This window comes from Protobothrops mucrosquamatus, unplaced genomic scaffold (assembly GCF_001527695.2).
Source record: "Protobothrops mucrosquamatus isolate PMUCROS unplaced genomic scaffold, P.Mucros_1.0 scaffold2004, whole genome shotgun sequence".
Classification (NCBI taxonomy): Eukaryota; Metazoa; Chordata; class Lepidosauria; order Squamata; family Viperidae; genus Protobothrops; species Protobothrops mucrosquamatus.
In genome coordinates, this window is record NW_015388118.1 from 58,248 (window position 1) to 85,358 (window position 27,111).

At 39.3% G+C, this 27,111-nt stretch overlaps 2 protein-coding genes across 2 annotated transcripts in view; one reads left to right on the top strand and one right to left on the bottom strand.

Moving 5' to 3' along the window:
- On the top strand, nucleotides 1–26,117 carry DHRS7 (dehydrogenase/reductase 7). Its single transcript, XM_015823820.1, has 7 exons — nucleotides 1–203; nucleotides 16,527–16,679; nucleotides 20,158–20,264; nucleotides 20,664–20,903; nucleotides 22,060–22,182; nucleotides 22,904–23,119; nucleotides 24,638–26,117. Exons 1-7 carry the CDS (start codon nucleotides 74–76, stop codon nucleotides 24,671–24,673), a joined length of 1,005 nt encoding a protein of 334 aa, XP_015679306.1. The 5' UTR covers nucleotides 1–73; the 3' UTR covers nucleotides 24,674–26,117.
- Nucleotides 25,993–27,111, bottom strand: part of PCNX4 (pecanex 4) — a 16,465-nt gene continuing 15,346 nt past the window's right edge. The window contains exon 10 of the mRNA XM_015823821.1: nucleotides 25,993–26,499. Coding sequence (XP_015679307.1) covers nucleotides 26,248–26,499 — 252 coding nt within the window. The 3' untranslated portion in view covers nucleotides 25,993–26,247. The remainder of the gene's footprint in view (nucleotides 26,500–27,111) is intronic.

Sequence of the window (27,111 nt, forward strand, 5' to 3'; positions counted from 1 at the left end):
AAGCTCAGCCCGCCGCTAATAAGAAGGGGCTCTCGGTCTCACTCCGGCCGCGCTCCCGCCTCCTCTGCACGCCATGGAGCTCCACGCTCAGTGCGTTGTGGTGGGCAGCTTCATAGCCTACCTAATCTTGCAGTTAATACGCTGGATCCGAGCTGACAGCGATCTCACCGTGCAGTGGGCAGAATGGTGGGGCAAGAAGCCCGGTAAGTCACCCGCGGAATTTCTCGCCTCTGTCGCTCGCAGTCGCGCCCAACTTTTTTCGCTTCTTCTGCTTGGAGTTGGCCGCTTCCTCCCTCGTTCCTCCCGCGCGGGGACGTGGCACAAGTTTCCCCAGGGCTGCGCGCGGCCCCTCGATTACAGCAGTGAGCAAAAGGGGTGAAAAAGAAGCGGGCGAGGGAGGAAGAAGCCCTTTCGCAGGCCGGCCAAATGCGAGTGGACTTATCCGTCCTCCCCGCGCCTAGGAAGTCAACAAAGCGCGGCACTTTCTCCCGCACAGCCGGTGGTTAACTGACCGCTGAAATTACGAGGATGCTGTTGTGAGATTTGTTAAAATTTTAAGCTGAAAGCCTCCGTGACCTTGATATCTCCCAGATGTCGGGATTACAGAGTCTGACAGTTTGAAAACAGCTCTATTTTAACCAAGCATTTATCGGACCACGTGGCCAAATTGCCTTTTACTTTAGTTTGCTGCTTCTCTTTTTTCTTTTTAAGAAAAACTGTTTTATGATTCAATTTTGTTTTATGCTTTTGAGCATTTGAGTAAACTTTTTTTTTATTCTCTTTTCTGGGAAAAAGAGCGATACGAAAAAGTAACAAAGATCAAATAAAGTCTGCCTAAGAAGTGGAGCCTGGGGCTGGCAGATCTGGGCTAGAAAATGTCAGAGTGCAGGATGTTTGTAGCTCAAAGCTGGTAGTCAGTAAGGAACTGGCCATGCTGGCTGCAGATATGGAAACTATAAGTCGCAACTCTTGGAGATCTACAGGCTGTGAATAGGGTGTGTGCAAGCTCTCTTTTTTGTCCATGCAGTATTACTCATCCGAATATTTTTTCAGGCATTGCTTCCTAATCCCAAGTAAATATGCCCAGGTTTTCAGCTTGGTTTCTAGAACACATAGCTGCATTTACCATAGTTTGAAACTGTCCTTGAGCCAGTTTACTTGTGGAAACTGGATAGAAGTGGGTTGGTCAGGCCCATGTCAGATTTCCAGCTGAATGCTAATGGATTGCATAGGTTTTACTATCCCTTTATTTACCAGTCATGAAAAAGGTTCACCTCTCCCCTGCTTTTTCAAGCAGAGAACTCTCATGGGAAGGGGGAATCCAGGAGTTTGTGGGAAAGGATTCTTTTAAGGCTATTCACAAACTCTTGAATTAAGTGCGTGTTCAGACCCAAGCAGTAGCTTAAGTCTCAATGCAAGCCTGTTGTTTTTGCATTAGACTATGTGTAGTGATACTGTTTTTAGGTGAATGAAAACAGGGACCCACTTAAAACAAGGCAGTACAAAATTTCAGGTTTACGAGTCCTACATTTCGTTAACTTAAAAATAGAGTTATACTACACATAGTCTACTAGGGTTTACCTACTTCCTTGTAACAACACCTAGCAGAAGAGAAATAGAATCAACAATTCACCTGGTAGACTGTGTCTACTTTCATATTGGTGATTCAAGCACACATGTACACACTCACAGATACACAATTCATTTTCTAGGGTGACAGCAATAGTATTTATATTGTTGAAGGAAAAATCTTCACCAGGGTCCAGTCCAAGCCGGGAATAATCAAAATGGAGACTGCTTTAGAAAGAAGGTTGTAGTTTATTGGAGAGCCAGACAGAAAGATGGCTCTGGAAAAACTGACCACATGTAGCAGGGTGTGGTGGGTTTTTATACCTTCTGGGGTTCTTGAGGTTGGTTCCTGTTTGAGGTTTTGTATTTCCTGTGTCATGTACTTTGACCTGAGTCTGAGTGTGTCATTTTGGTATTCGTGGTGTGGAAAGAAAAGTCTTCATCATGGTTCAGTCCAAGCCGGGAATAAACAACATGGTGACTGCTTTAGAAAGAAGGTTGCAGTTTATTGAAGAGGAGAGCCAGACAGAAAGATGGCTCTAGAAGAAAGGAGTGAGCACATGTAGGGAGTGGGTTTTTATACTCTGGAGCCTTTTGTTTGGAGTTGTTCCTGTGGCATGAACTTTGACCTGAGTCTGAGTGTGCCTTTCTGGTATTCTGATAGTGGTGGGTTAATCCTATTATATCCCAAAGGTCATGTCCTGCTTCCCTGTGGGTGTGGCTGATGACTCTTAGATTTTTGGTGTGAGGGGTTGTTGATTCTAGGGATCTTTCTTCCTAATCCCAGTTTCCTGACTCCAGTCTTTCTGACAAGATTATCACATTTGCAATTCTGCAGACTTGGTTTCTGTTTGGGACAGAGAGACTTGGGGGCGGGGTTGGTTTCTGCTTTTAAAAATTATTTAGGGAAATATATTCTGCCTTTTAAATATTTCCAAGAAATATTTCTCGGGGGGGGGATGACTTCCCACAAATCCCCCCTTTGTGCCATAGTAATGTGGGTGACACACTTTTACTGGCACAAGATTAAAATTGATCTGATCAGGGAGACTTGGTAAACAAGCTTTAAACTGTTAAGCCAAAAACAAAAAAGAGGGGAAGACACTAATGGAGGCAGCAGAAAAAGATCCCTGCAGTGGCTCCCAAAAGGGGATCTTCCAACCCATAAAGGTCTAAAAGTCAAGGCAAAAGTTCTGTTAGATGGAAAAGAAATTTATAGTGTCCAATATTCTGTGCCAATCATTTTCAAATGTTGGATGTCACTTTGAGCTTCCAGTCAGGTTTGCACATTCCTCCCAAAATTCTTCACAGCCATGGTTTGTCTCAGTACATAACCACTGGCTGCCCATTTTCAAGGGTTGTTTCCTGCCTTAGCTCTTAGTTCAGTGCATCCAGGTTTGTAATGTCCAATTGAGGTTAGCCAGTATGCAAGCCAAGCTATTAAATTTTCTTAAATTCCACATAGTGAGCCCTAGGATTCCCAATCTGAGTCCACCAGTACAAGATATTTAGGGCTTAGGTTTGGAGATCTCTTTCCTACTACTTCCCTAGTCAGGGTATATGAATTGCAAATTACCTGAGGGGGCCTGGTTCCCTCCCCCTTAGAATTTGCAGGAAGTTGTACATGCAAAGTTTTAATGACACAGGGCAAGAATCAGGCTGGATTTTTACTGAAGGTAGGTGAAAGAGATAGACTCAGTGTGATTATGAATGGTGTGTGTGTGCAGCTACTAACACAAAACAGGCAATACAAACATTCTGGATGAATTTTCCCTCCCACCAGACAGAAGTCCAAGGTGTTCAGTACTTGCTGTGCCAACTATTTCCAAATGCCATCTCTCCATAAATACATTCAACTGGCTTATTACAATACAAATGGGGCAAGAAAGAAAACCTTACAGTGAGTTTCTACCCTCCCCCATAGTCTTCCTAGTTTTCTTCTGAGGCTTCACGTGGGGACCAATGGCCCCAGGACTCCTTCTTTCCTCTGCAGCTTTCACAGGCATCTGGGGGAATGGTAGGACTTGGGAAGATCTGTTCCACTCAGGTTGCATGGTGGCTTTTTAGTGGATGGCTGGATTCAAAACCCAATTCCATGGCTCAAATGGATGGAGGCAGCATCTGGGTCAGTGTTCTCTGCTTCCAAAAGGTTGCTGACTCATCTATGCAGGGCTGAAAGACATGAGAACAAGATCTCCTCCCCCCTTTCTGGGTGGACTCTCACAGGAGAGTGCAGGCAAAGGCATGAAGAACAGAGGATAAGAATAGGAGAAGTAGAATTGGGGGGGGTAGCTTGCAGACAGAATTTGAAAAGGCATTAATACTGCAGTGGTTAAAGAAAAATAGGCAGACAAAATGAGGACATCACAGATGAGGACAAAAGAAAGGCTGGATTCTGGTAAGAGAACAACAAAATGAAAGGTCTCACTTCTGAACTGGACATTTGTAACATATTAATGACTAAAGAGTTGCAACTTGAAAAATACTGGGCATGTTTCAGGAAAAGGATAGACAGATAAAACCCATTTACAACACATATAATAAATGCAAGAGTGAAACTTTTCCAGCAGATGAACTTAAAACATTCTCTCCTAGTAACTTTGGGCTGTTCTTAAGAGTACAGAGAGAGAAAGGGGGGAAAAAAACCATTTTTCTTCACTCTGTTCATTGGCCAGACTAACAGAGTGAATATATTTTACTTTTGGTGGCTTAATTTAAGTAGAATTTCTAGCAGAATTTTAAAATTCTTTTCTCTTTGCATTAGAAATAATTAACAGTCACATTTACCTCACACACAAAGACTTTGACAGACAAGAGAACAGAAAAGGAAACAGAACTTTCAGTTCTACACATCCTAGTCATTCCCACCATAAATCTCAGTTAACTCAAATTAGGTAAGGCACAAATCTTAAACGTACCATATGGTTGGAGAGAGAGAGAGAGAGAGAGAGAGAGAGAGAGAGAGAGAGAGAGAGAGAGAGAGAGAGAGAGAGAATCAGTATTTCTTATTTTCCCTTTAAGTACCTTTATTTAGCCAAATTGGTTTCCCAGCAAAACCCTGAGCAAAGTCCATTTTTTTTATAGTTTCTCTACCTATCTCTTTTTCATACCTGCCTGAACGGGTAGCTGATTCCCGTCCCAGGTCTCAAGCAAGCTTTTACTGGGGAGCCTATCTCAACCCTTGAACTAGAATACCCCATGATTCCCTTATTCCTGATGCAGGGGTTCACTTTGGTTTTATTGGGTCCGGCGCACTGAAGCCTCCTAGTGAGACTTCCGCCTACCACCATGGTTTTGGGTCAAAAAGGGACCCACGGAGCACTCTGGATCACTCGCAGAATACTGGAGGCTCCTTTAGGGATCTACCACCACGGTTTCAGACCAAAAGGGGGTCTGTTGAGGACTCTTCTGCTCCCCTGCAGAAGGTACGGGATGCTCTCTTACCGGCTTTACCTTCACTTCTCACCACCACTGTTTGCGGACTTCAAATGTCCGGGAGGACCTCTGCTTGCTTTCCAGAGGTAAGGGATGCTCCTAGCCTGGGGCTTAATTTCCTAACTTGGGGCTTTGCTTATAGGGCCTTATCAACTGGTTGCCCAAATCCAATTCTTTCATTCACTCATTCCATTCCATTTTCACACAGCCTCTCCCTTTTCCCTAACCAAAGGTCCTGTGCTCTGACCATGCTTTCCAGTGTCTGCCACTTGAATAGATCCTTTCTGTGGTTAGGAAAGACCAGAGGGAGCAAAATCCAACTATGATTGGGAAAAGGGTCTTCTCACTCACACACAGAAACATACACACATTTCTCTCACTCCCCTGGGCTTTAAAGTTAAAATTTAGAGGTACTCACCTTCACCTTCTTTCCAAAGCAGCCCTTGAGCTCAAACCCAAAACTCCCTTTTTACCCTGGCTCCACATGGGCAGGGCCTGGGAAAGCCATCCACAGACACAAGGGGTCTGCTGCTGGCAAGATGGGGCTTACCAGTCTTAGTCCATTGGAGAGGTTACCTTGGAGTCCCATCCTGGGTGCCAAATTGTGGAAGGAAAAGTCTTCATCATGGTCCAGTCCAAGCCGGGAATAAACAATATGACAACTGCTTTAGAAAGAAGGTTGTAGTTTATTGAAGAGGAGAGCCAGACAGAAAGATGGCTCTGGAAGAAAAGAGGAGTGAGCACAGGTAGGGAGTGGGTTTTTATACTCTCTGGAGCCTTTTGTTTGGAGTTGTTCCTTGGCATGAACTTTGACCTGAGTCTGAGTGTGCCTTTCTGGTATTCTGATGGTGGTGGGTTAATCCTATTATGTCCCAAAGGTCATATCCTGCTTCCCTGTGGCTGTGGCTGATGACTCTTAGATTTTTGGTGTGAGGGGTTGTTGATTCTAGGGATCTTTCTTCCTAATCCCAGTTTCCTGACTCCAGTCTTTCTGACAAGATTATCACATCTACAATTCTGCAGACTTGGTTTCTGTTTGGGACAGAGAGACTTGTGGGCGGGGTTGGTTTCTGCTTTTAAAATCCTTTAGGGAAATATATTCTGCCTTTTAAATATTTCCAAGAAATATCTCTTTCTCTGGGGGGGAGGGCTGACTTCCCACAGTGGGTTAATCCTATTATGTGTCCTGCCCTTAGAATTTGTGTGGGGGTATGTAGATTTCAGGTTTCTTTGTCTTCCTAATAGCTTCCTGGCTCCAACTCTCCTGAATAGATTATTACATCTGCATTTCTAAAAGCTGGGCTCTGCCTAGTTTCTGCTTGGGGGAGAGGGGCTGGGGCTGGTTTCTGTCTTTTTTAAGATATTCTCCATTATTCCTTGGGGAAATATATTCTCCTTTTTTAATATTCCGCAAAATATTTCTTTCTCTGGATTCTTCCCACAATATAAAACCAGGTGAACATGATTTTGTATATTACTTCATTGGATTAAATGGAGGATTGTAATTTTTGCAAATTAAGCTTCATTGGATTAAATGGAGGGTTGCTTCTAATATCCTTTTGTTTAAGCTTTAGTTAGATTGAGCTGCAGTACAGTATCTACTAATACATTTACTAATGCCATATAGATCTTTTACTGGAGTAATTACATTTTTTTTTTAAAAAGCCAAAGTGTTGAAAGAGAATTATAAAGTCAGAAGAAACATTAGAGATTGTATTGTTCAATTCTTGCTCAGTGAAGGATCCATTAGACCAGACATGTCAAACTCACGATGTCAGGTGACATCGCGCGATGTATCGGAGCTTTTTCCCCATTGCCGGCAATGGGGTGGGCGCAGTTTCCTTATGACGCATCCAGCCTATGGGCCAGCAGTTTGATACCCCTGCATTAGACCATCTCTGACCAATTACATACTTGAGGATCTCCAGCAAAGGAGAACTTAACATTTCAAGTGGCAGCCTGTTCCACTGGCTGACAGCTCGGGAAGTTCTTCCTGGTGTGTAGCCTGAATGCCTTTCATAGTAGTTGGAATTATAGGGAATAAGTTCATCTCTTGTTCTGTGTGACAGTCCAACAGATACTGAAAGACTGCTATCATGTCTGCCCACCACTGTGATTTCTAAAACCCCTAAATTTATAACAATCAAAGTTTCTGAGTAGTTCTGTCTATCCTACTTCAGTTTCTGGACTCTCAATTACTATTTAACTGAATCCCCAGCCAAATTGGAATCTATACCTTGATACTGAAAAAATACAAAAAGATTGCACAATTGTATCATTAATCATTCTAATTATGTTGTAAAGAAACTGAGCAGTAACTGAATAATTTTTTATTTTCTAAAACGATTAGATAATTGCATTGCTATTTAGTCTGTATTTAGTTGTGTGCATGAACAAATTGCTGATTAAAGGCAGGAATCTAGAAGCAGTTATTCCTAGTGCAATTATGAGGTTTTGCCTGAAGCATTTGAAAGACAAATCTTTGTGTGGGTGTTAACGGTAGAGTTGATACAGTTTCATATAGACAAACAGACAGTGTGTTGTTCAAACAGATGCTAAATTTTGTATATTTTATGTTATACAGCGTCTTTTTGTACCATTGCTTTGTTTTAAATTGTAAGCTGCCCAGAGGCTGCCCTATAATAATAATAATGGAACAAATAATCCATTAAACTGGTGATCCATCAGTTTGCATGTAGATATCTTACTTCCAGAAGGAACCTTGTAACTACCAAATCCCTATGTTTATCCCTAACCAGTTCTTATAGTTGACAGAAAGCCAAAATCTGAGGTCATTTAATTTTGGGTAGATATAACTAATTAATTATCTCTGCTTCAGAATATTTACCTATAGCATATACTGTATACAGAATAAATGTTTTGTTCCTTTGCAGGATTTTTTCTCTAGCAGTAGCAATCCAAATGATCCAAGGAAACTTAAATGAAAGATAAAAGAAGCAGCATCCTCTCCTGCAGTGATGACCACTGACCCATAATTTTAAAAAGGGCTTGGATAAATTCATGAAAATAACATAACAGTGATTATTAATTAGAATGCCTGTGTACATTATTCAATGGACTAGATTAGAAGATCCTTGAGATCCTTGAGGAAGGTCATCCAGGATTTCAAACACATGTCTACTTTAAGATTAACAATAATATTTCAATCCATTGAGCTTTGCTCAACAGTAAAAACTGAATTCATGGAATATGTCAAAACGAAACAAAAAAACGTCCCATGTTGGCTTTGTTGTAAATGAACTTAGTCTATTACTTTTCCCTTCTCGTTTAGGCTGTTGGAAAGAGAAAGGCTTTTATATCAGAGTCCCTTGATAGTGTTGAAGGAAAGTCTTCATCATGGTTCAGTCCAAGCCAGGAATAAACAACATGGCGACTGCTTTAGAAAGAAGGTTACAGTTTATTGAAGAGGAGAGCAAGACAGAAAGATGGCTCTGGAAGAAAAGGAGAGAGCACATGTAGGGAGTGGGTTTTTATACCTTCTTGAGCCTTTTGTTTGGAGTTGTTCCTGTGGCATAAACTTTGACCTGAGTCTGAGTGTGCCTTTCTGGTATTCTGGTGGTGGTGGGTTAATCCTATTATGTCCCAAAGGTCATGTCCTGCTTCCCTGGGGCTGTGGCTGATGACTCTTAGATTTTTTATGTGAGGGATTGTTGATTCTAGGGATCTTTCTTCCTAATCCCAGTTTCCTGACTCCAGTCTTTCTGACAAGATTATCACATCTGCAATTTTGCAGACTTGGTTTCTGTTTGGGACAGTGAGACTTGGGGGCGGGGTTGGTTTCTGCTTTTAAAATCCTTTAGGGAAATACTGTATATTCTGCCTTTTAAATATTTCCAAAAATATTTCTTTCTTGGGGGGGGGCTAACTTCCTACAATAGTGAGATAGGTGATATATAAATTTAATAAATGAATTCTTAATTTCATTAACAAAATAATTCCTTCTAGAATATCTATATTCAAGTCTTTTTGGATAGAAATATTCAGAATGAATATTTTGAAAATTGTATCTCTTTTTAGAGATGTACAGTTAAATACTTCAATTTCTGATTTTTTTTTATCCTGTTAGTTTTTTTCCCTTGTTTTTTTTACTATACTCTTCTTTTTTTCATTATTGTGTTGACACACCACTGTTTTAATTATTTAAAAGATGAAGCTCTAAAGGGAATATTAGATGGTTATATTAGAATAATATAAGACTGCCCTGATCACAAGGAATACTTTCAAGGTGAAGAAACAGTTTCCATTAAGTTGTGGTTTGCTCTTCCTTTATTTTCAGTTGCACATGGTCTCTACAGATGAATCATATGCTTTGTTACTCTTATCTGCATAGCACAAGAGTTATTGCAGTAGAAACATTTTCCTCAAGTGATGCAACACTTGAGCAGAATGTCAGAGTCAGAATGTCATCAGTCAGAGTGGCTGGTGTTGATATCTTATGAGGACAAGTTTATTGTTCTGACTGGCAGAATATGATGAATGGATTGATACCTTTCTGCCATATTAACTGTCTATCCAACCCTTCATGGAAAACTGTTAACACTGGTAAATTCAGTGCCCTAAAATACAAAGGGGGGGGAACCCTCATGAAGGATGAGAAAAACCTCTGTACAAGCTATAAAACCAATAAACTGAAAACAGCATTTGATTTATCAACATCTTGCATATTACCTTCCATTAAAACATTCTATGGCAGGGTTCATGATTTTTTTAACATTTAAAACTGTAGGTAAGATATGAGCCTATAGCTAAAATGACAAAAAGACATCTCAAAAAGACAAAAATTATGTTGGAACCAGAATGATTAAGATAAGAATTACATTTATAATCTTCAAGTAGAAATTGATCTAAAATATGGGATTTTTTTTCCTAAAAGCAGTAGCCATCATTTTCACTAAACTCCGCAGATAATTAAATATTGGGAAGCAGAGATTTCAGAAATGGCTCGATGGGGCAAATATGAGCAAACGCTCACAGATGATCTCGGTAAACAAGAAGGAATCATATACAGGGAGACATTCTCTGAGGTAACCTGGACCCAAAAAGCACTTAATTGATTGGCATTTTATTCTATTTATATGTCATGTTATATGTTTTCTTTAAATATGGTATGTACATCGATTGACTGCTGATGATTTACAACAGTAAAAAAGGTCAAAAAAGAATTAAAACCAAAACAGTGGGAAAGGCTCAGGTTGTAGCCTTCCATTAAGCACAAAGCCAGCTGGGGGAACTTGGATCAACCCAAATAATGGTCCGGTCTTGTGACAAGCTAGCTGAAAAACAAAATCCCTGATTTCACCATGCATTGACTAACTTTGCTATAAGAACTTTGCATCTGTCTTTACACAAAGGGAAAAAACAGACGAACCTATGAAAAATAGTGCCATAAAAAGCAGAATAGAAACACAAGTTAAGATAGGCAAGAAAATGGTAAGTGAGCACCTGTCTAGCCTAGATGAGTTCAAATTGCCAGGACCAGATGGATTACACCAAGGTTCTCAAGGAACTGGCAGATGTGATCTCAGAACTATATTTTTCAAAGATCCTGAAGTGCTGGGGAACTACCAGAGGACTGGAAAAGAGCTGATGTAGTTCCCATCTTCAAAAAAGGAAAAAAATGGATCCAGGAAATTACAGACCTATCAGCCTGACTTCAATACCTGGGAAGATTCTGGAAAAGATAATCAAACAACGAATCAGCGAACACTTAGAGGCAAACAAAGTCATTACTAAAAACCAACATGGGTTTGTCAAAAACAGATCATGTCAGACAAATCTTATTGCATTCTTTGACCAAGTGACAAAATTAGTGGATCAGAGGAATGCTGTGGATATAATTTACTTGGACTTCAGTAAGGCATTTGATAAAGTAGATCACAACCTACTATTCGATGAGATAGAAAACTGTGGGTTAGACAGCATCACCACCAGATGGATTCGTAGCTGGCTGACTGGCTGTACTCAGCGTGTGGTCCTCAATGGAACCACATCTACATGGTGGGAAGTGTGCAGTGGGGTGCCCCAGGGCTCTGTTCTGGGCCCAGTGCTCTTCAACATCTTCATCAATGATTTGGACAAGGGGATAGATGGGGAACTCATCAAATTTGCAGACAACACCAAGCTGGCAGGAATAGCCAACACTCCAGAAGACAGGCTTAAGATACAGGAGGACCTGGACACGACTTGAACACTGGGCGCTATCTAACAAAATGGTGAAAAAAGTAAGGTTCTACATTTAGGCAAGAAAAACCAAATGCACAGGTATAGTATAGGGGGTACCTTGTTTAATAGTAGTAACTGTGAGAGGGATCTCGGAGTCCTAGTGGACAATTATTTAAATATGAGCTAGCAGTGTGCTGCAGCTGCCAAAAAAGCCAACACAGTGCTAGGCTGCATTAACAGAGGGATAGAATCAAGATCACGTGAAGTGTTAATGCCACTTTACAATGCCTTGGTAAGGCCACACTTGGAATACTGCATCCAGTTTTGGTCACCGTGATGTAAAAAAGATGTTGAGACTCTAGAAAGAGTACAGAGAAGAGCAACAAAGATGATTAGGGGACTGAAGGCTAAAACATATAAGGAACGGTTGCTGGATTTGGGCATGTCTAGTTTAATGAAGAGAAGGACGAGGGGGCACATGATAGCAGTGTTCCAATATCTCAGGGGCTGCCACAAAGAAGAGGGAGTCAAGCTATTTTCCAAAGTGCCTGAAGGCAGGACAAGAAGCAACGGATGGAAACTAATCAAGGAGAGAAGCAACCTAGAACTAAGGAGAAACTTCCTGACAGTTAGAACAATTAACCAGTGGAACAACTTGCCTCCAGAAGTGGTGAATGCTCCAACACTGGAAGTTTTTAAGAAGAGACTGGACAGCCATTTGTCTAAAATGGTATAGGGTTTCCTGCCTGAGCAGGGGGTTGGATTAGATGACCTCCAAGGTCCCTTCCAACTTTATTATTATTATTATTATTATTATTATTATTATTATTATTATTATTATTATTATTATTATTATTATTATTATTATTATTATTATTATTATTATTATGCCTAGACCTTGCAGCCAGGTGGAACAGATGCTAGAAAAACTCAAAAAATGCCAGAAATACAAGAAACAGAAGGACTTTACTCGGCAATCCCCAAACACCTCCAGAACAATTTCATTTTTTAAATTAATTCTTGGAAAGCTCTAAGAACGCTGTTGGCCTGGCTTCAAAAGAAACACTATTTTTTGTAAGAGGGCGGTCTAATAATATCCTCCTTCAAGTAATAATCTGGGTGGCTCACAACAATCAAAACAAAAAAAATTATAATAACCAACAAAAGAATAAAAGATGGCAAGAACAACACAATGAAGCGAAGTCACTAATGCTAATGATTGAAACTTCTAGTTGATGATTACAGGCCACATTAATCAAATCATTTGGAAGACAATTAATTTTTTTAATCTTCATAGATCTTTATAGTTTTTAAATTCAGTGCTGTATGCAGCCCAGAGTTATTTTTATGATACAGTATTACAGGCCATATAAATTTGATAAATAAACTTTCTGTAACTCTGCCAAAAAAACCTGCAAGAATGTAGCCACAGAAGTCAAATTAAACTAGAAGGTATCATTACTTTGAACAATAGAAGGGGAATTACCAGATCCATCCACAGCTAAATATGCATCAGAGGTAGCACACAACTGGGTCAAATGCAAGGGATTTTATCTAGAAAAATATAACTAACATCAAGACAGCAAACTACTGGAGATTCTGTGATCAAATTCCAGGAAGAGAAGTACAACTCATTCCGTCCTGTTATTAATTAAATAATTAAATAGTGCTGCATATTATATAAAATGCTGAGTAGCATTTTACAGGGGTTGATCTTAACATTTCTAAAAACATTTGAAGCAAAGAAAGAACAGAAATAAGTGAATAAACAGGGAATTTTCTGGGGAATTTAAAGGAGAGCCAGTTCAGATCCTCCACTGTATAATAAATATTTTCATTAATGTTTTGGATGAAAAAATGGAGGGATCATTATTAATATTGCGATATTAGGTGGGGTAGCTACAAGACAGGAGTAGTATTGAGAAATGTCTGTATAAGTTGTAGAAATAGGTATAAAGAGTCAGTATGAAATTAAAGAGAGAGAGAGTTATTCACTTAAGACAATACAATTAACTGCACATGTATACTGTACCTAGCTTGGTATAGTATTTGTGGTAAAGATCTTGAAATAGTAACTGAAGGAAAACTGAATATGAACCAGCAGTATGATATGGCTGCAAAGAAAGAACAAGCAGATCTAAGGTGCACCAAATGAAATCTACTTTGGAGGACATGAGAAGAAATTGTCCCACTTAATTCTGCTTTGGTCATCCCTGACTTGAGAATTAAGTCTCCCATTGTCTCTGCCCATTCAGTGTGTTTAAGTAGAGGGGATGCACTCCAGGTCTGCTCAATTAAAGTCATTCTATGGGAACAAAGAACCATGCCTTCTCTCTCATTGCCCTTGCCTTCTAGAACAGCACCTAAATCCCAAAGATACGCATGGCTCCCACTCTTCAAAGTTCTGGAAGTCTCCTAAAACCTGGTCCTATTCCCAGGCCTGGGGTGGTTAGCATGGCTGCGGAACCCCTGTTGAGTCTTAAATGCTGAGAGTGCTGTTTTTCTCTAGGTAAGCTTCTGGTTTTAGCTGTGTTTTAACTTAGGCACTGGAAATATTGCAAGGAGTCTTTTTGGAGTCAGGCAGCCTTAACAAATCTGGAAAGAAAGGTTCTCTCACAGTGTTAGAATTTCAGCTCTGAATGTGTTCGAAATGACAAAAAAGTTACAACATACAAAAGACAAATACAGTTCTTATAGTTTTACATTTTTGTGGAGTCGAGAACTTGTGCTCAGCCGTTAACATGAACCGCAAAGAGATCCAGAGGCAGCAGAAGAAAAATCTTCTTTTTCTTACCCAGCATGCAGTTAAATTGTGAAATTCCTTTTCCAGGGTTACAGTAACGGCAGTCACTTTAGATGAGGTTAAAAGGAGCCTGAATACTTTCCTGGAGCTTCAGACTTATCAATGGCTGCTGTATTAATGACTGCTTACAGTATTATCTTCTGTGTCAAAGGTACCATTCCACACTGGTTGCTGACAAATGATAGTGGAAGGGAGTTATCACCCTCCAGTCAGCTTCCCACATGCATTCAATTAACCCCATATGACACAACATGCCCAATATATTTTGTTCTTATGTAAACAATGTTCCATCTGCTAGCTATATTGAATAAAAAAAAAGATTGTTGAGATTGGTTACACCTTTGTACAGCAATCTTCTTCAATGTGATGTTTTCTGGATGTATTGGAGTTTGGCCATTCTGGCTGGGTTAACATTTATATCCTGGCATAGCTAAAAGGCTTCAACTTAGAGATTTTACAGTTTTGATCAGCTTCCCTAAAGAAGGGGATTTTGTACAGTTCTAAATGGGTATAAGAAAGAGCAAACAGAATGATTAGAGCCTAGAACAACTCCTGTACAGTATGAAGAAAGACCTTTATTGGGGAAAAAAAAGTAACAGGTAACACAATTCCGAAAAAGAGTGCAAAATTTGAAAATGAATAAGCAGAGGTTTTTCTCTATTTCATGACACCAGAATGCAGAGTTACTCAAAAGGAACTGAATGATGGGGAATCTAGACAGAGTAAAGTATTTCATCCAACATTTAGCTCATGGGATTTGCTACCAAAATATGTTGTGGTAGTCTTCCTTTCAAAGATTAGGAGAAAAGATTACAGGTAATCTTTGAATTAGAGTCATAAGTCGTGATGGTCGTAAAGCAAGTCATCATGTGATCAACCTGAAATTACAATCTTTTTTTGCAGTGATTGTGAATCACCAAGGTCATTAAGTGAATCCACAGTCATTAAGTGAATGCCATGGTTGTTAAGTGAACCCATTGTTTGTTATGGGGCATTTTTGCAAAAACCAGAAATAAATGCCGGTTTTCAGTGAGAATGTCCTAAATTGCGGCCATGTGACTGTAGGACCCTGCAAATGGCCGTAAATGCGAGCTGGTTGCCAAAACCTGTGAAATGCATCATGTGACTGCAGGGGGGGGGCTGCATGCGGTCATTGGAACTTCATAACTGGTTCATAAATGCCTTTTTGGGGGAGGCTCTGTGAGAACTTCAAGCGGTCACTAAGGACTGGTTGTAAGTTGAGGACTACCCAGCACTTTTTTTTTACTTTTTAATAAATAAAGAATACTTGTAGTTAAATAGTAATATATTAACTTCAGTATCTCTATCATTGTGAATATCAGTCGCTAGAAACAATAATACTATTTCATTTATGTCATGCATGGGGTTTTCCCACTGGCATTTAATCACCATTGTGGGAAACTTTGGAACGGATCGATCTATGACTTGATCCAGTATAACTTTCCTTTTCTCTTTGTTTAAAACAAAATATCCTCATTATGTCCTTTTGTATAGAGCAATAGCAAAAACAAGGTATCCTCCCATTATGTGCTGTGAAAATTCCGGATAGGCCTTCTGTTTTCAGAATAAAGCTATGTGTTCCAGAGCATATACAGGCCTAGTAACTTGTTGCGAAAGATATAGATAGATGTTTGGCAGACTTTCTTGTTTGCTTTGTTGCCTGCAAATTTTGAAAATGGGTTCTTTTTGTTGACACAGCAAAGTCCTTGGGGATTTATGTTTGGGCAAATGATACACAGTTAAAGTCAATGACGTTTCTAGGAAGATTGTTTTCTGTAAACTACCTCATAGTTTGATTGTTTGCGTAAGAGTTCACTTTCTTCTGCTGTGTAATGATGAACTGGCCTGTGTTGTGTGTGCATCAGCAGCCTCTGAATATGTTCAAGACAAGAAAGAATGTTGTCCTTTTAAACAGAAATTTATTTATGATGGTTGAGGTTTTGTGGAGTTTAGTCAGAAAAAGGTATGATGTAATACATTTATCAATCTTCAAATGTCTTACGATACTACTATCTTTGGTTTAACATTTATATTGTATTTTTAAACTTTTGTTAGGAACCCAGAGTTGCATTTGTGAAACGGATGGCCAAGAACATGGATTTAAATAATTTCTTGTTTGCAGATGTGTACATATTCATGGAAGTTAATAAGGATTTGACTAACAACCATGGCTAAAAATAGTGTCTTACTTGCAGATATGTACATATTCATGAACGTTGCTAATGAACACCTGATGTAGGAGATGATCTTCATTATGACCTTGCTAAGCCCGAGGGAGGGGTCAAATGTGTCATCAGCCACAAGTCCCTTTGTGCCCACAAGAGGTCCAAGTCTAGCCCACCTTGAATTCTGTTGACTCTTATTTACCACCAATTTGCTTTGACCCTTAGTAGTTCATATTCTTGAGGAGAGCATTAGCATGCAATAAATGTTCACTTTTAGTGCTTGGACTCCTAATTTACAGCGCTTGACACCTCTTCTTATAATCTTTTTGGGTGTTTTTTTTCTTCCCCAGAAAAGGAGCTGCCTAAGAAAGTTGTCTGGGTGACTGGTGCCTCCAGCGGAATTGGAGAAGAGTTGGCCTACCAGCTGGCCAAAATTGGCTCATGGCTTGTGTTGTCGGCAAGAAGAGAAAATGAATTGGAGAGGGTGAAAAAGAAGTGTCTTGGTAGGGGCTATTCTAGAAGCTTATATATGCATTTTTTCCTTAATTAGGTTGCAAGAATTACAAATAAAATTACAGAATAAAAATTAGTATGCCCTTTGGCATATTTATAAAGAGCTGTGCTAATTCCAGTTAGGTTTCTGCAGCATCTACCTGACCTTTCCTGGTTAAGTAAACTGGTCTAGTATTCAGCTGGGATGCTACCCAAAAACCCAAGGCAGTAAGCAAGGATGGAAAATAAAAAAACATTCTGGAAGGAAGCAACAGCAAACCATTTTGATAATGGTGCTAATTAAACTTGGCAATTATAGAAGATATCATGCTAACAAGATTAGGAAAAATTGAATTATCAGCAGACAGCTTATTGACAATAAGATTATTTTGTCATCCTGATACTGTTCATGCTTTAGGCTGGTTGAGCTAGGCTGCAATTGCATAGGTGTTTAGCTTATCTAGGTTTGCTTCCCTTTCTTGATATATAGCCAAGTGGAGCAGAGAGGAATGTCTTGGTGTTTTGTAAGGCTATCTCGCAAAATTAATGTTGCGCATTATTTTTGCTCAGCTCCAGAAAGGCACCAGATTAATTATCTTTGTTTGACTTATGGCAAGCGATTTAATCATTAACAGATGCCATCATATGTAATCCATGACTTGAATTCTAATGTATTGCTGTAGGAAACAAAGGCTTAGGGTCAGAGGAATCTATAGCATTTCAAAATCACTAGAGTTTCACTAAAAAAAACCCAACAGAAATCATAAACCTCAGCTAATTCTACAGTATTAAGTTTTTTTGTCAATTAAAGTTCAGTGCTCGAAGCTGTTAGAGCATCTTGTTTGCGTCTTTTTTGGTTTCACTGTGAGAGAGGGAGCCTTGCACACCTGCTTCCAAATAAAGTTGCTCTGAAACCACAGGTTGTCAAGTCACACCCCACAGATACCTCTATGGCATGTGGGTGCCCCACATTCTGCTGCTACTGAAGTGAGATATGAAAATAGCAGAGTAAGCTTTAAAATTCATTGAGAGGAAGAGAAAGGAAACCTAATCTTCCTTCCAAATTCTGGGAAAACAGAACATCTAGGTTTAACTCATGTGCAAGTTGGACCCAACCTGCCGTCCTTTCTTCCTCAAAATTTTAATTTTAAATGCTCCAGCAAAAATAGTCCAGCTTTTTAAAGCAGGAATGTGCAAAATTCTTTCCCAGTGTGCGCCAGTTTAGTTGTTCAGAGGTAGTTTATATTTTTTTGGACATAAACCTTCTAGAACAGGAAATAATTCACACTGTTTTAGACAATTTACTGCTGGAAAATTATGAAAATCCCCCAGAATGGGTAGATTGACATGCTCTAGGAGTAAATCAAAATATTCCGGGGAACATCCAAGCATTCTCTCACCAGAAAGCAAAGTTTTCTAAACTAGATATCTGCTGCTTTTAGTCTGGGGTTTTGCAGTGGGAGTGGATGTTTTTTACCTGACATGATTGAGACTTATTTAAAAGTGGATTTTAAAATCACAGGCTACGAGAAGGACATGGAAAAAGATGTTACACTGCACATACAAAAAAAATCAGCTGATATCCTAATAATTAAAAGGGATATACAAATAACAAACCAAGGAAATGACCTGGATAATTTCCCCATATTAGATTTAAAAAAGTTTTGTTAAAGCTTTGAAGAATTCTGTGAGAATGCTTTTTATTCTTTCCAGCCCAATGTGCCTGCGTGATAACTTTCTGAAAGCCAAACAAAAATGGGAATACATTTGGTGTGTTAAGGAGAAGCTGGTAAAAAGTAATTTACGGTAGTTCCAAAAATGGGATGGATCTGAATCCTCTGATCATCCCTATGGGAGAAGGGAGCACACAGCAGTTTTGCATCTTGCTGATTTTTCCATTCTAAGCCCCGTCTCTCCTCCCTCCTAGATACATGCCTCACTGTGGACCTATGTATTCCCACCCTATGCTTCCCACGCATGCATACACCAACATAGCCACTGCCAGTAAAGAATGACTGAAATCCAGTTCTGCCTGCTTTCCTTACCTTGCTTAAATTACAATATGAAGAGCTTACAGAAACTCCCCTTACTCTTATATTCTGCTCATAGATAAGGGGGGGGCTATATAAAAGCCTGGATGAAGCTGTGCAGAAAAGGGGCATTTCCCCAGTTTCATGCCCTTCACACATGTTGGATTGCAGTTCCTCCTATCTTCAGTTCACGTGACCCCTGTTGGGCAATAGGTTGAGAAAAGCAGCTCTAGAAATTACTTGTGCCTTCTGAATATTTTTTTTTTAAGAGGTAATAGTTTGGTTTTTCACAGAGAGAATCACATCCCTCAGGGGCCTGGCCAAGAGCCAAAAGTGATCACACACTCATATTCTCTTTCAGATGCCATCTTTTCTGTTTTCTGACACCAGGCAGTTCCTCCCAAATACCAGGGAAGGGACGAATCCCTTGTTGGATTTCAGAATCCATTTCTGCAAAGTAGCTTTAAAAATAGGCCAAGGGTCACATGCAATCAATCTGAGCAAAGCAGGTTTCTCAATCCTGATTTTACAGACATCATGTTCTGAAGGGCTGAAAAATATATTTGAATTAAACCCGAGGGCCCCAGTAACAATATGTACTATGCTAACTTGGCATGTTAGTTAGGGGGGGGAAAAATTATACTAACAAATTGTCAAGGGCATGATTTCCAAGTTGCAACATAAGGCTGTGAAAGCTGCATTTTTAAACTATGATGTTGGAGAAAACTTATTTATCATTTATTAAATAAATTTATATAATCACCCAACTCACACATCGGTGACTATGCAACTTACATTTTTTAAAAAAAAAATCTATCATATAATAAAAACCCATTAAAAAACCATCTCCACCACCCATGGCAGCAACAATACAATCAAGTCTGCCACTTGATTGTGGTCTGCACTCTAATCCGTCACTCTGTATGTGGTCCCCAGGTCCTCTTGCCAAGCCATGTTTTTAGGGCCTTTTGGAAAAGCAACAGGGTGGGGGCCAATCGTAGCTCAAGGGGAATGATGTTTTATAAAGATGATTGAGAATAGCTTGACTTGCAGGAAAAACACATCATGCAATACCAAAGAGATGTTCACTGGGAATGCAAATATGGAAACCTGAGCATAAATATTGGGGGCACTATGCAAAGACAAGTCATTGGAGAGACTATTCAGATAGATAGAATAAAACTGGAAAACAGAGCCGCCAATGGAAAATAAGTGGACTAAATGCAGTCACAAATGACAAAAGCATGAATTTAAAAAAAACTCAAAAGAAGCACTTAATGGCCAAATGATGCCCATCAGACCAGGAAAAGTCAGAAGTGTGTGAAAAATTGAGTATCACAAGAGGAGACAGAAGAGGAGAAATTTGGGTGCCCCTTTCTGCACGCTGAGCTGTGTTTATGGGGTGGGATGGAGGTAAGATCCATTATTTCTACAAGACATTTTATCATTTTCCCTTTAGAGATCAGCAGCCTAAATGATAAAGATATCCTCATTTTGCCACTTGATTTGACTGAAAGGGAATCCCATGAATCTGCCACAAAGACAGTCCTTCAGCATTTTGGAAGGGTAAGTTTCATTTTTTTTGAAAGGGGAGGGAGGGAGGGAGGGAGAAACAGAGAGAGAGAGAGAAGCAGAGAAGCAGGGCAAGAAACACACGTCCTTGGGGCAATTTGGGATGAAATCTAGCATCACAGGATCATTTGCTTTTGTTTTGGAATACAATTATTCCTTTTTTAAGGGGTTCAGTGTGTCCGAGAGGAAGCATGAAAATGCAGATATGTGTGAGAAACCCTTTCATATATCCCAGACAATGATGTTGAAAGCACATAACGAGCTGGTGCTTCAGAAATTCAAACACATACAGTTATTTGAGGTCTTGGAACTAGCTGAATTCTTGCATTTTGAGTCCAGACTCATTTCAGTTCTTGATGCTGAATTTTTCCTTCATTTTCTTTCTTACAAAAGATTGACGTTTTGGTGAACAACGGTGGACGTTCTCAGCGTTCTCTTTTCGTAGATACAAGCGTTAGTGTTTATAACGCTATAATGGAACTCAATTATCTGGGCACTGTCTCCTTAACCAAATTTGTCCTGGACCACATGATTCAAAGGAAGCAGGGAAAGATTGTCACGATGAGCAGCGTGATGGGTGTCATGGGAGCTCCCTTAGCAACTGGGTATTGTGCCAGCAAACATGCTTTGCAAGTAAGTCTCTTTTCCAGCTGCTTTGGTCAAGTGAGGTTCCCAGAATGTGTTGTGAGTGCAACTCCAAGAAGTCCTCCTGCTAGCATTCGTGAAACTGTAATTTCGTGATATTTGCGGGATGCCAGGAAGACTATGTTTTAGGATTATGTACAGTAGTAATTGCAACCAGAGAACTTGATGATGTTTGAAAGGCCCTATACTTATATTAAGGCTTGTTAGGCCACAAAGATTTGGTTAAGAGAAGAGACCCCCAGTATTAATTCTGTTTCCCCTGGACTACGTTGCATTTATATCTGGGCAGTTCATATTAGTCCTATTGGCTAATCAGCAACAATAAAGAAGTATATCACCTTGAGCAATATATCTGGGCTGTTGTTCGTATTATGAAATTCAAATATATACAAAAAGTTGTGACATGATCACATTTGTTTATTTTTGCATAACTCTGTAGATACCTATGTCAGATATCCAGTAAAGACACTACACATATTTAAAAAATGCTGGGTTGTGTAGATTGAAGTACTAAGTAGGAGTTGTGTTTTCCTCTCAATTAATGTTGACCAGAATTCAGTGGCTGTAATAATTTAAGATTAGCAACCGGAGGTTCCAGAATGGGGTTGCTATATCTGAGTTGCAACTGGGTTGAGTGACTAAGAGATACCAGCAAAGAAATATAGAAAATAGTCTTTGTTTTGATCTAGTGGATACTTGGATTTTTTATAAGTTAATTATGGTAACCCTACATCAAATCTGGCTCCCTGAATACAACCAACACACTTCTTTTTTTCTAGCTTGGGAGATATTGGTACTTGGTATCGAGATTCACAGCATGGGATTCAGAAAAACACTTTTTTTTTTTTTACAAAGGGAGATCAGTTTTAGCATAGTATTGTCCAGCAAATAAAATAGATAAACAAAGAAAAATGGAGAAGCCAAATAGATAAAACACAGATAAGCTTATATAACACTCCCTCTTAAATCTTATTATGGATCCCTTACTGAAACCTTGAAATTAGATAACAAAAATTTTGCAACATTGTAGGTTGGGTTTATAATTGCACATGTATGCAGTTACAGTCTTTTGAGGCACATGATAGTTTATTCTCTTCATGGTTGTGGAGACCCTTGTAATAAAATTACTGCTGCTCTTTCTTAGGGCTTCTTTAACTCTCTTCGGCCTGAGCTTGCTGATTATCCTGAGATAAGTATAATCAATATCTGCCCAGGGCCTGTCCAGTCACAGATTATCCAAAATGTCTTTACTGAAGAAATTTCAAAGGTAGGAAATTATTTTATCTCCCCTTTATTATTTTTACAAATAACTCAAGATCGTGAACATACCCAATGGTCCTTCCTCCTCCCATTTTCCCCACAATGACCCTGTGAGGTGAGTTAGGCTAAAAGAATGACTGGCCCAAGGTCACCAGGCTGACTTTCATGCCTAAAGTGGGACTAGAACTCACAGTCTCCTGGCTTCTAGCCTGGGCCTTAACCACTAAACCAAACTGATTGAAATGACTTAAAGGACAATGAACTCTGGACTCATAAAGAATTAGGAATGAAAACAAATGAAATCTGCTCTGGTTAATTATTGCCCTGTTCCTTGATTGCCGATGATAGCGCAAGATAGGCCAAACCTGGGCCCCTAAGTTGTGATTGCAATGATTTGCTAAGACCATTATTTTATCTACCTAGAGACATGTGCACTGTTAAATGCTGTTTAACAGGAAAGGGATGCCCATGGAATTTAATTCAAGCAATGGTGCATTGGCATTCTCTAACAGCATATCTATTTCTAATTTGTAACTTGAAATTTTGTTGTTCTTGTTCTGATTTTCAGTTTTAGTTTTTCCTTATGATGGCAAAAGGGAGAAGGGAATCTTCATTAGAAGTTCTGTAATGTCAAGTAGCTAATTTTTTAAGGAGGGGCACAGAGATTAATTTGCCTAGTGAGACTTACTTGTAGCACATTCTGATTTTCTCTAATTTTCTATTACCAGGTTAATCAAAACGTTGGGGACCAATCTCACAAAATGACAACTCACCGCTGTGCTCGCTTAACCCTGGTTAGCATGGCTAATGATGTGAAGGAAGCCTGGGTCAGTGACCATCCCTACCTGGCAATTTGTTACATGTGGCAGTATATGCCCACCTGGGCATGGTGGCTATTGAACAACATGGGAAAGAAGCGGATAGAGAACTTCAAGAGTGGAGTGGTATGTTCTTAAAATAGAATCTATTTCCTATCCTGGTATCATTTAAACCTACTAAATTGGCTGATTTGAGAAGGCAGTAAGTTATACAAAATACCAAATTTATATCTCCAGGTTTAAGTCTCCTTGCAAGAAATTGATATTTTGGCTCTATATACCCCTTTAGGAGTGACTGCAGCTCTATTTTTAGCAGGGACATCCAAAATTATGCACTTTAATTGCACAGTTGTGGCTGCCACCTTGATTTTTAAATTCCATCTCTTTTGCTCATGCATTTATTTGTTCCTGCAGTTCCAGTACCTGCATGACATAAATGCACATGCCTGTTTGTTTTGGACTGGACTTTTATGGGAAGGCCAAACACAAAGGTTCCTGTTTTGAATATTAGGTACACAATCTGAAAGCTGTACACATATGTTTTTGTGTACATCCCAGAACATATCCTCTTGTTCCAGTTCCAGATCTTTGGCTTTCTCAGAGGCTGCAGCGCGGATGTATACAACTCCTATTGCTTTATGAATGCACAGGGCTTTGTCCAACATACAGAGAACTGCATTTTAACAATGCTTGGGACTCGGATCCAGTTAGTCTAATTTTTGGAATAGTTGAGGGTTTGTGGGGTAATTAGCCTCTTGTGTCCTTATACAGTTTTCCTCTTAAACCTGCAAAATGCAAAAGAGAGAACAGACCACATTTTTGGCTATCTATTCTGTAAAGCACCAGAGATTCCCCAACTCCTCAGTGGTGGTGGGTTTCACTTTTCTTTCCGCTTTGGAGAAGTGACAGAATATAATCTGGAGCTCTATTACAGGTCAAACCATCGGTCTTCCCATCATATGTATTGAGCTCTTCCCAAGAACTAAAATTATTATCATGTGTTGTTGCACAGTCGGAAGTTATTATTTATTAGAATTTGCTAACCAACTTTTATTCCTTTCAGCTCCATTGGGAAAGCATTTCCAAGTTTAAAGGAAAATATTACCACTTTCTGATGTAAACAGAAGGTGGTTATCTGAATGCATTCTCTGATACAAGTACAGAATCAAGGCAAACCAGATTTTTTTTTAGTTGTCTCAAAGTATATTCTGGAAATTGGCAAAGCCAAGTTCATAGTTTATCAGAACCAAGATGCTAAATAGGGCATTTAAACCAGATGTGATCTTTCCATCCCAGGATTTTTAACATGCTTTAATTCCAGACACAAATGTTTTATTTAATGAAATGCTACAGATTCAAGATTTCATATTTAAATGTTAAAAAAATGTAGTCCTAGGAGGTGTATTGGATTAGCTAAGCCTTAAAATGTTGCAATTCACTAGTTTTGTATGGATTATATGTTATCACAGTTTTATATTGTTTTAAAGTGAATAACTGAGTGGGAATTGTATATTAATGGCACTTATTTTTTTGCTTTTTCTGAGTTCTGCATGCATATTATATGCAAGTGATTGAAGCATTCCAGGTGTCTTGCTTACTCTATTTGAATAGCCTTGCTTAAGTAGCATGTATGGTTTCTTACAGGATGCTGATGTTTCTTACTACAAAAAGTCTTCGTAAGAGAAAGGAGCAGCCAAGCATTCTTTCGAACATGAACCAGCATAAGGAAAAGAGAGGAATCTCTGCTTGAAAAGTTTATGGTTTGGCAAAAAAATGATGCAAAAATGTGCAACAAAACGGATGTACCTGTAAAACGCTTCTGCCTTTGCAGCATGAAATGGCTACCTCTTTCACTTGTTGGCTTTTCAATATATACATCAGGATGATGATTCAAATCTATCTTTTTCTCAGCCCATCTCCTCAAATACTGGCTGGGTTTATATAACACTAGCCTATAACATGGTTTGGTTATGATCCACTGCAGGAATGTGCAATCTCCATTGGCTTCAGACCCACACAAACTTTTCATAGTATGCCAGGGACTGTATTCCTAAAGTGAGTTGGCCAGGATCCATTTTCAGGAGCTCCATGGATGCATTAAGCTTCTGCAATGCTTAAAGTGCTTATTTCAGCCAATTAAACCCCTCCCTTTCAAAATGCAAAAACAGCAACATTTTTGGTCCCAGTCAGGATTGGGACTGAGGGTGGGAAAATGAATGGCAAAGGGCCACAAACAAGACCCAGCCACATTCACAATATGCTAGATGAACCACAGTGATTATGTTCTCTTCATAAATAGCTTATTATAATATATGAGCTCAGTCATACTTTTGAAACCTTTAGTAAATCACTTAAAATGTGCTCCATTTCAGTCTTTTTATAAGCTAGCTTAATAACTTGGGAGAATCAAAACTTCTATCTGCTATTTCCAATTCAACAATGAAGTACTAAAAAACCAGTGTTGATTCTTGGAGTTACACTGTACGATTTACAATTCTACCAACTGCAGATGAACAGAATGTTTTGTCACTGTGACAGGAAACTAAATACAGATTTTATAGTACCTCTCCTGCAAGCAGTATAGCTTTATGATGGTAAATCTGCTTGGTCAGGCCCTTGACAACCCCAAACTTTATGACTGATCTGTCAGGTAGTATATTTGTCTCCCATTGTGACCTGGCTTTCTGGTTTTTTGTGTATCCTCACAACCTCTTCTGTTGACCTCCCATTTTTTCCTCGTTAGTAAATAGGCAGGATTTGTTTGTAAGTAGGAGCATGGTTGCAAGTCTGTGCTTGTGGTTGCCCAATGAGGCTGGAAACCAGGATATTTCTTTCCCCTAATATTCAATTTGTAATTCTTAACCAATGTTTCTTTTTTAAATTGAACAGACATTAAATATTTTTTTCAAATATCCCTTTCATAATACAAATGTATGATTTAGCAAATGAAAAAAATAAACTTATGCTATTAACCTCTGTCTTATAGTAAAATACTTATATATGGTTTAAGGTATATAAATTTACATCCTTGTGGAAAGTACTTGTCAATACAGTATTGGTAATGATTTGGGGGATTTTGTATAAAATGCACAGAGTATATACATCATTAAAATGCATAATTTTCTTATTGCCTGCATTAAGTCTTCTCCCATAGTCCCCTGATGCTGAAAGGCAAATGGTCAAAATTCTTCTCCAACGAAGTGCTCCGATTCCACACTTATTTTCAGTGGAATGAAGTGGCTTCATCCTGGGAACTACAAGAAAGTCAGGTGAAGAGGTTCAGAAGAATAAACAGGATAGCCAAGGGGAGGATCTGCAGCTTGTATGGTCAGGTTCCTCAGGAGAACGGGGTGTGCTTGGATGCTATAGCGTTCCTCATCATCATTTGTGGCATACAACAGCTCCCAAGACAGATTCCCCCACTGTCCTCTGACAGCTTCATCGTTCAGTTTTCCCACTTGTACTAGGAATTCCTGAAGCGTGAGTATCCTGCAAGTGTAAACTCCCTGAAAAATAAAGAGAAGTACAAAGAGTCACCTTGTCTTTGAACGCTGCAGAGAAATCAGATTTTATTTTTCTTCACTAAGAAAAATCCGGGTCATGGATATTGTGAAAACTGTTGATCAAGATATGGTCGGTCTAGAGAACCACAGAAAACATAACCAGTTTAAGTTACGTTCCTTTTAATGTACGGGTTAATGGAAGAAGACTCCGAATCCCAACCAGTACAATTCAGCAGACTCGGTGCTTCTATTAAAAAATGTCATCTAGTGACACCTTGGACATGTGTTTTCTAGGTCACGGTGCCTCTGGTACAGATAGTCCTCAACTTAACAGCAGTTCACTTAGTGACCATTCAAAGTTACAACAGCACTGAAAAAAGTGACTTATGACCATTTTTCACACTTATGATTGTTGCAGCATCCCCATGATCACCTGATCAAAATTCAGATGCTTGGCAGCTGATTCATATTTATGACCATTGCTATGTCCCAAGGTCACGTGATCACCTTCTGAGACCTTCTCACAAGCAAAGTCAATGGGGAAGCCAGATTCACTTAACAAATGTGGCAAGAAAAGTCATAAAATGGGGCAAAATTCACTTAACAAATTTCTTA

Excerpts from the sequence above, each read along its gene's own strand:
- DHRS7 (XM_015823820.1), top strand. The coding sequence starts at position 74 with ATGGAGCTCCACGCTCAGTGCGTTGTGGTGGGCAGCTTCATAGCCTAC. Across the intron at positions 20,904-22,059 it reads CCAGCAAACATGCTTTGCAA|GGCTTCTTTAACTCTCTTCG; the intron begins GTAAGTCTCTTT and ends GCTCTTTCTTAG. Across the intron at positions 22,183-22,903 it reads TTACTGAAGAAATTTCAAAG|GTTAATCAAAACGTTGGGGA; the intron begins GTAGGAAATTAT and ends TTCTATTACCAG.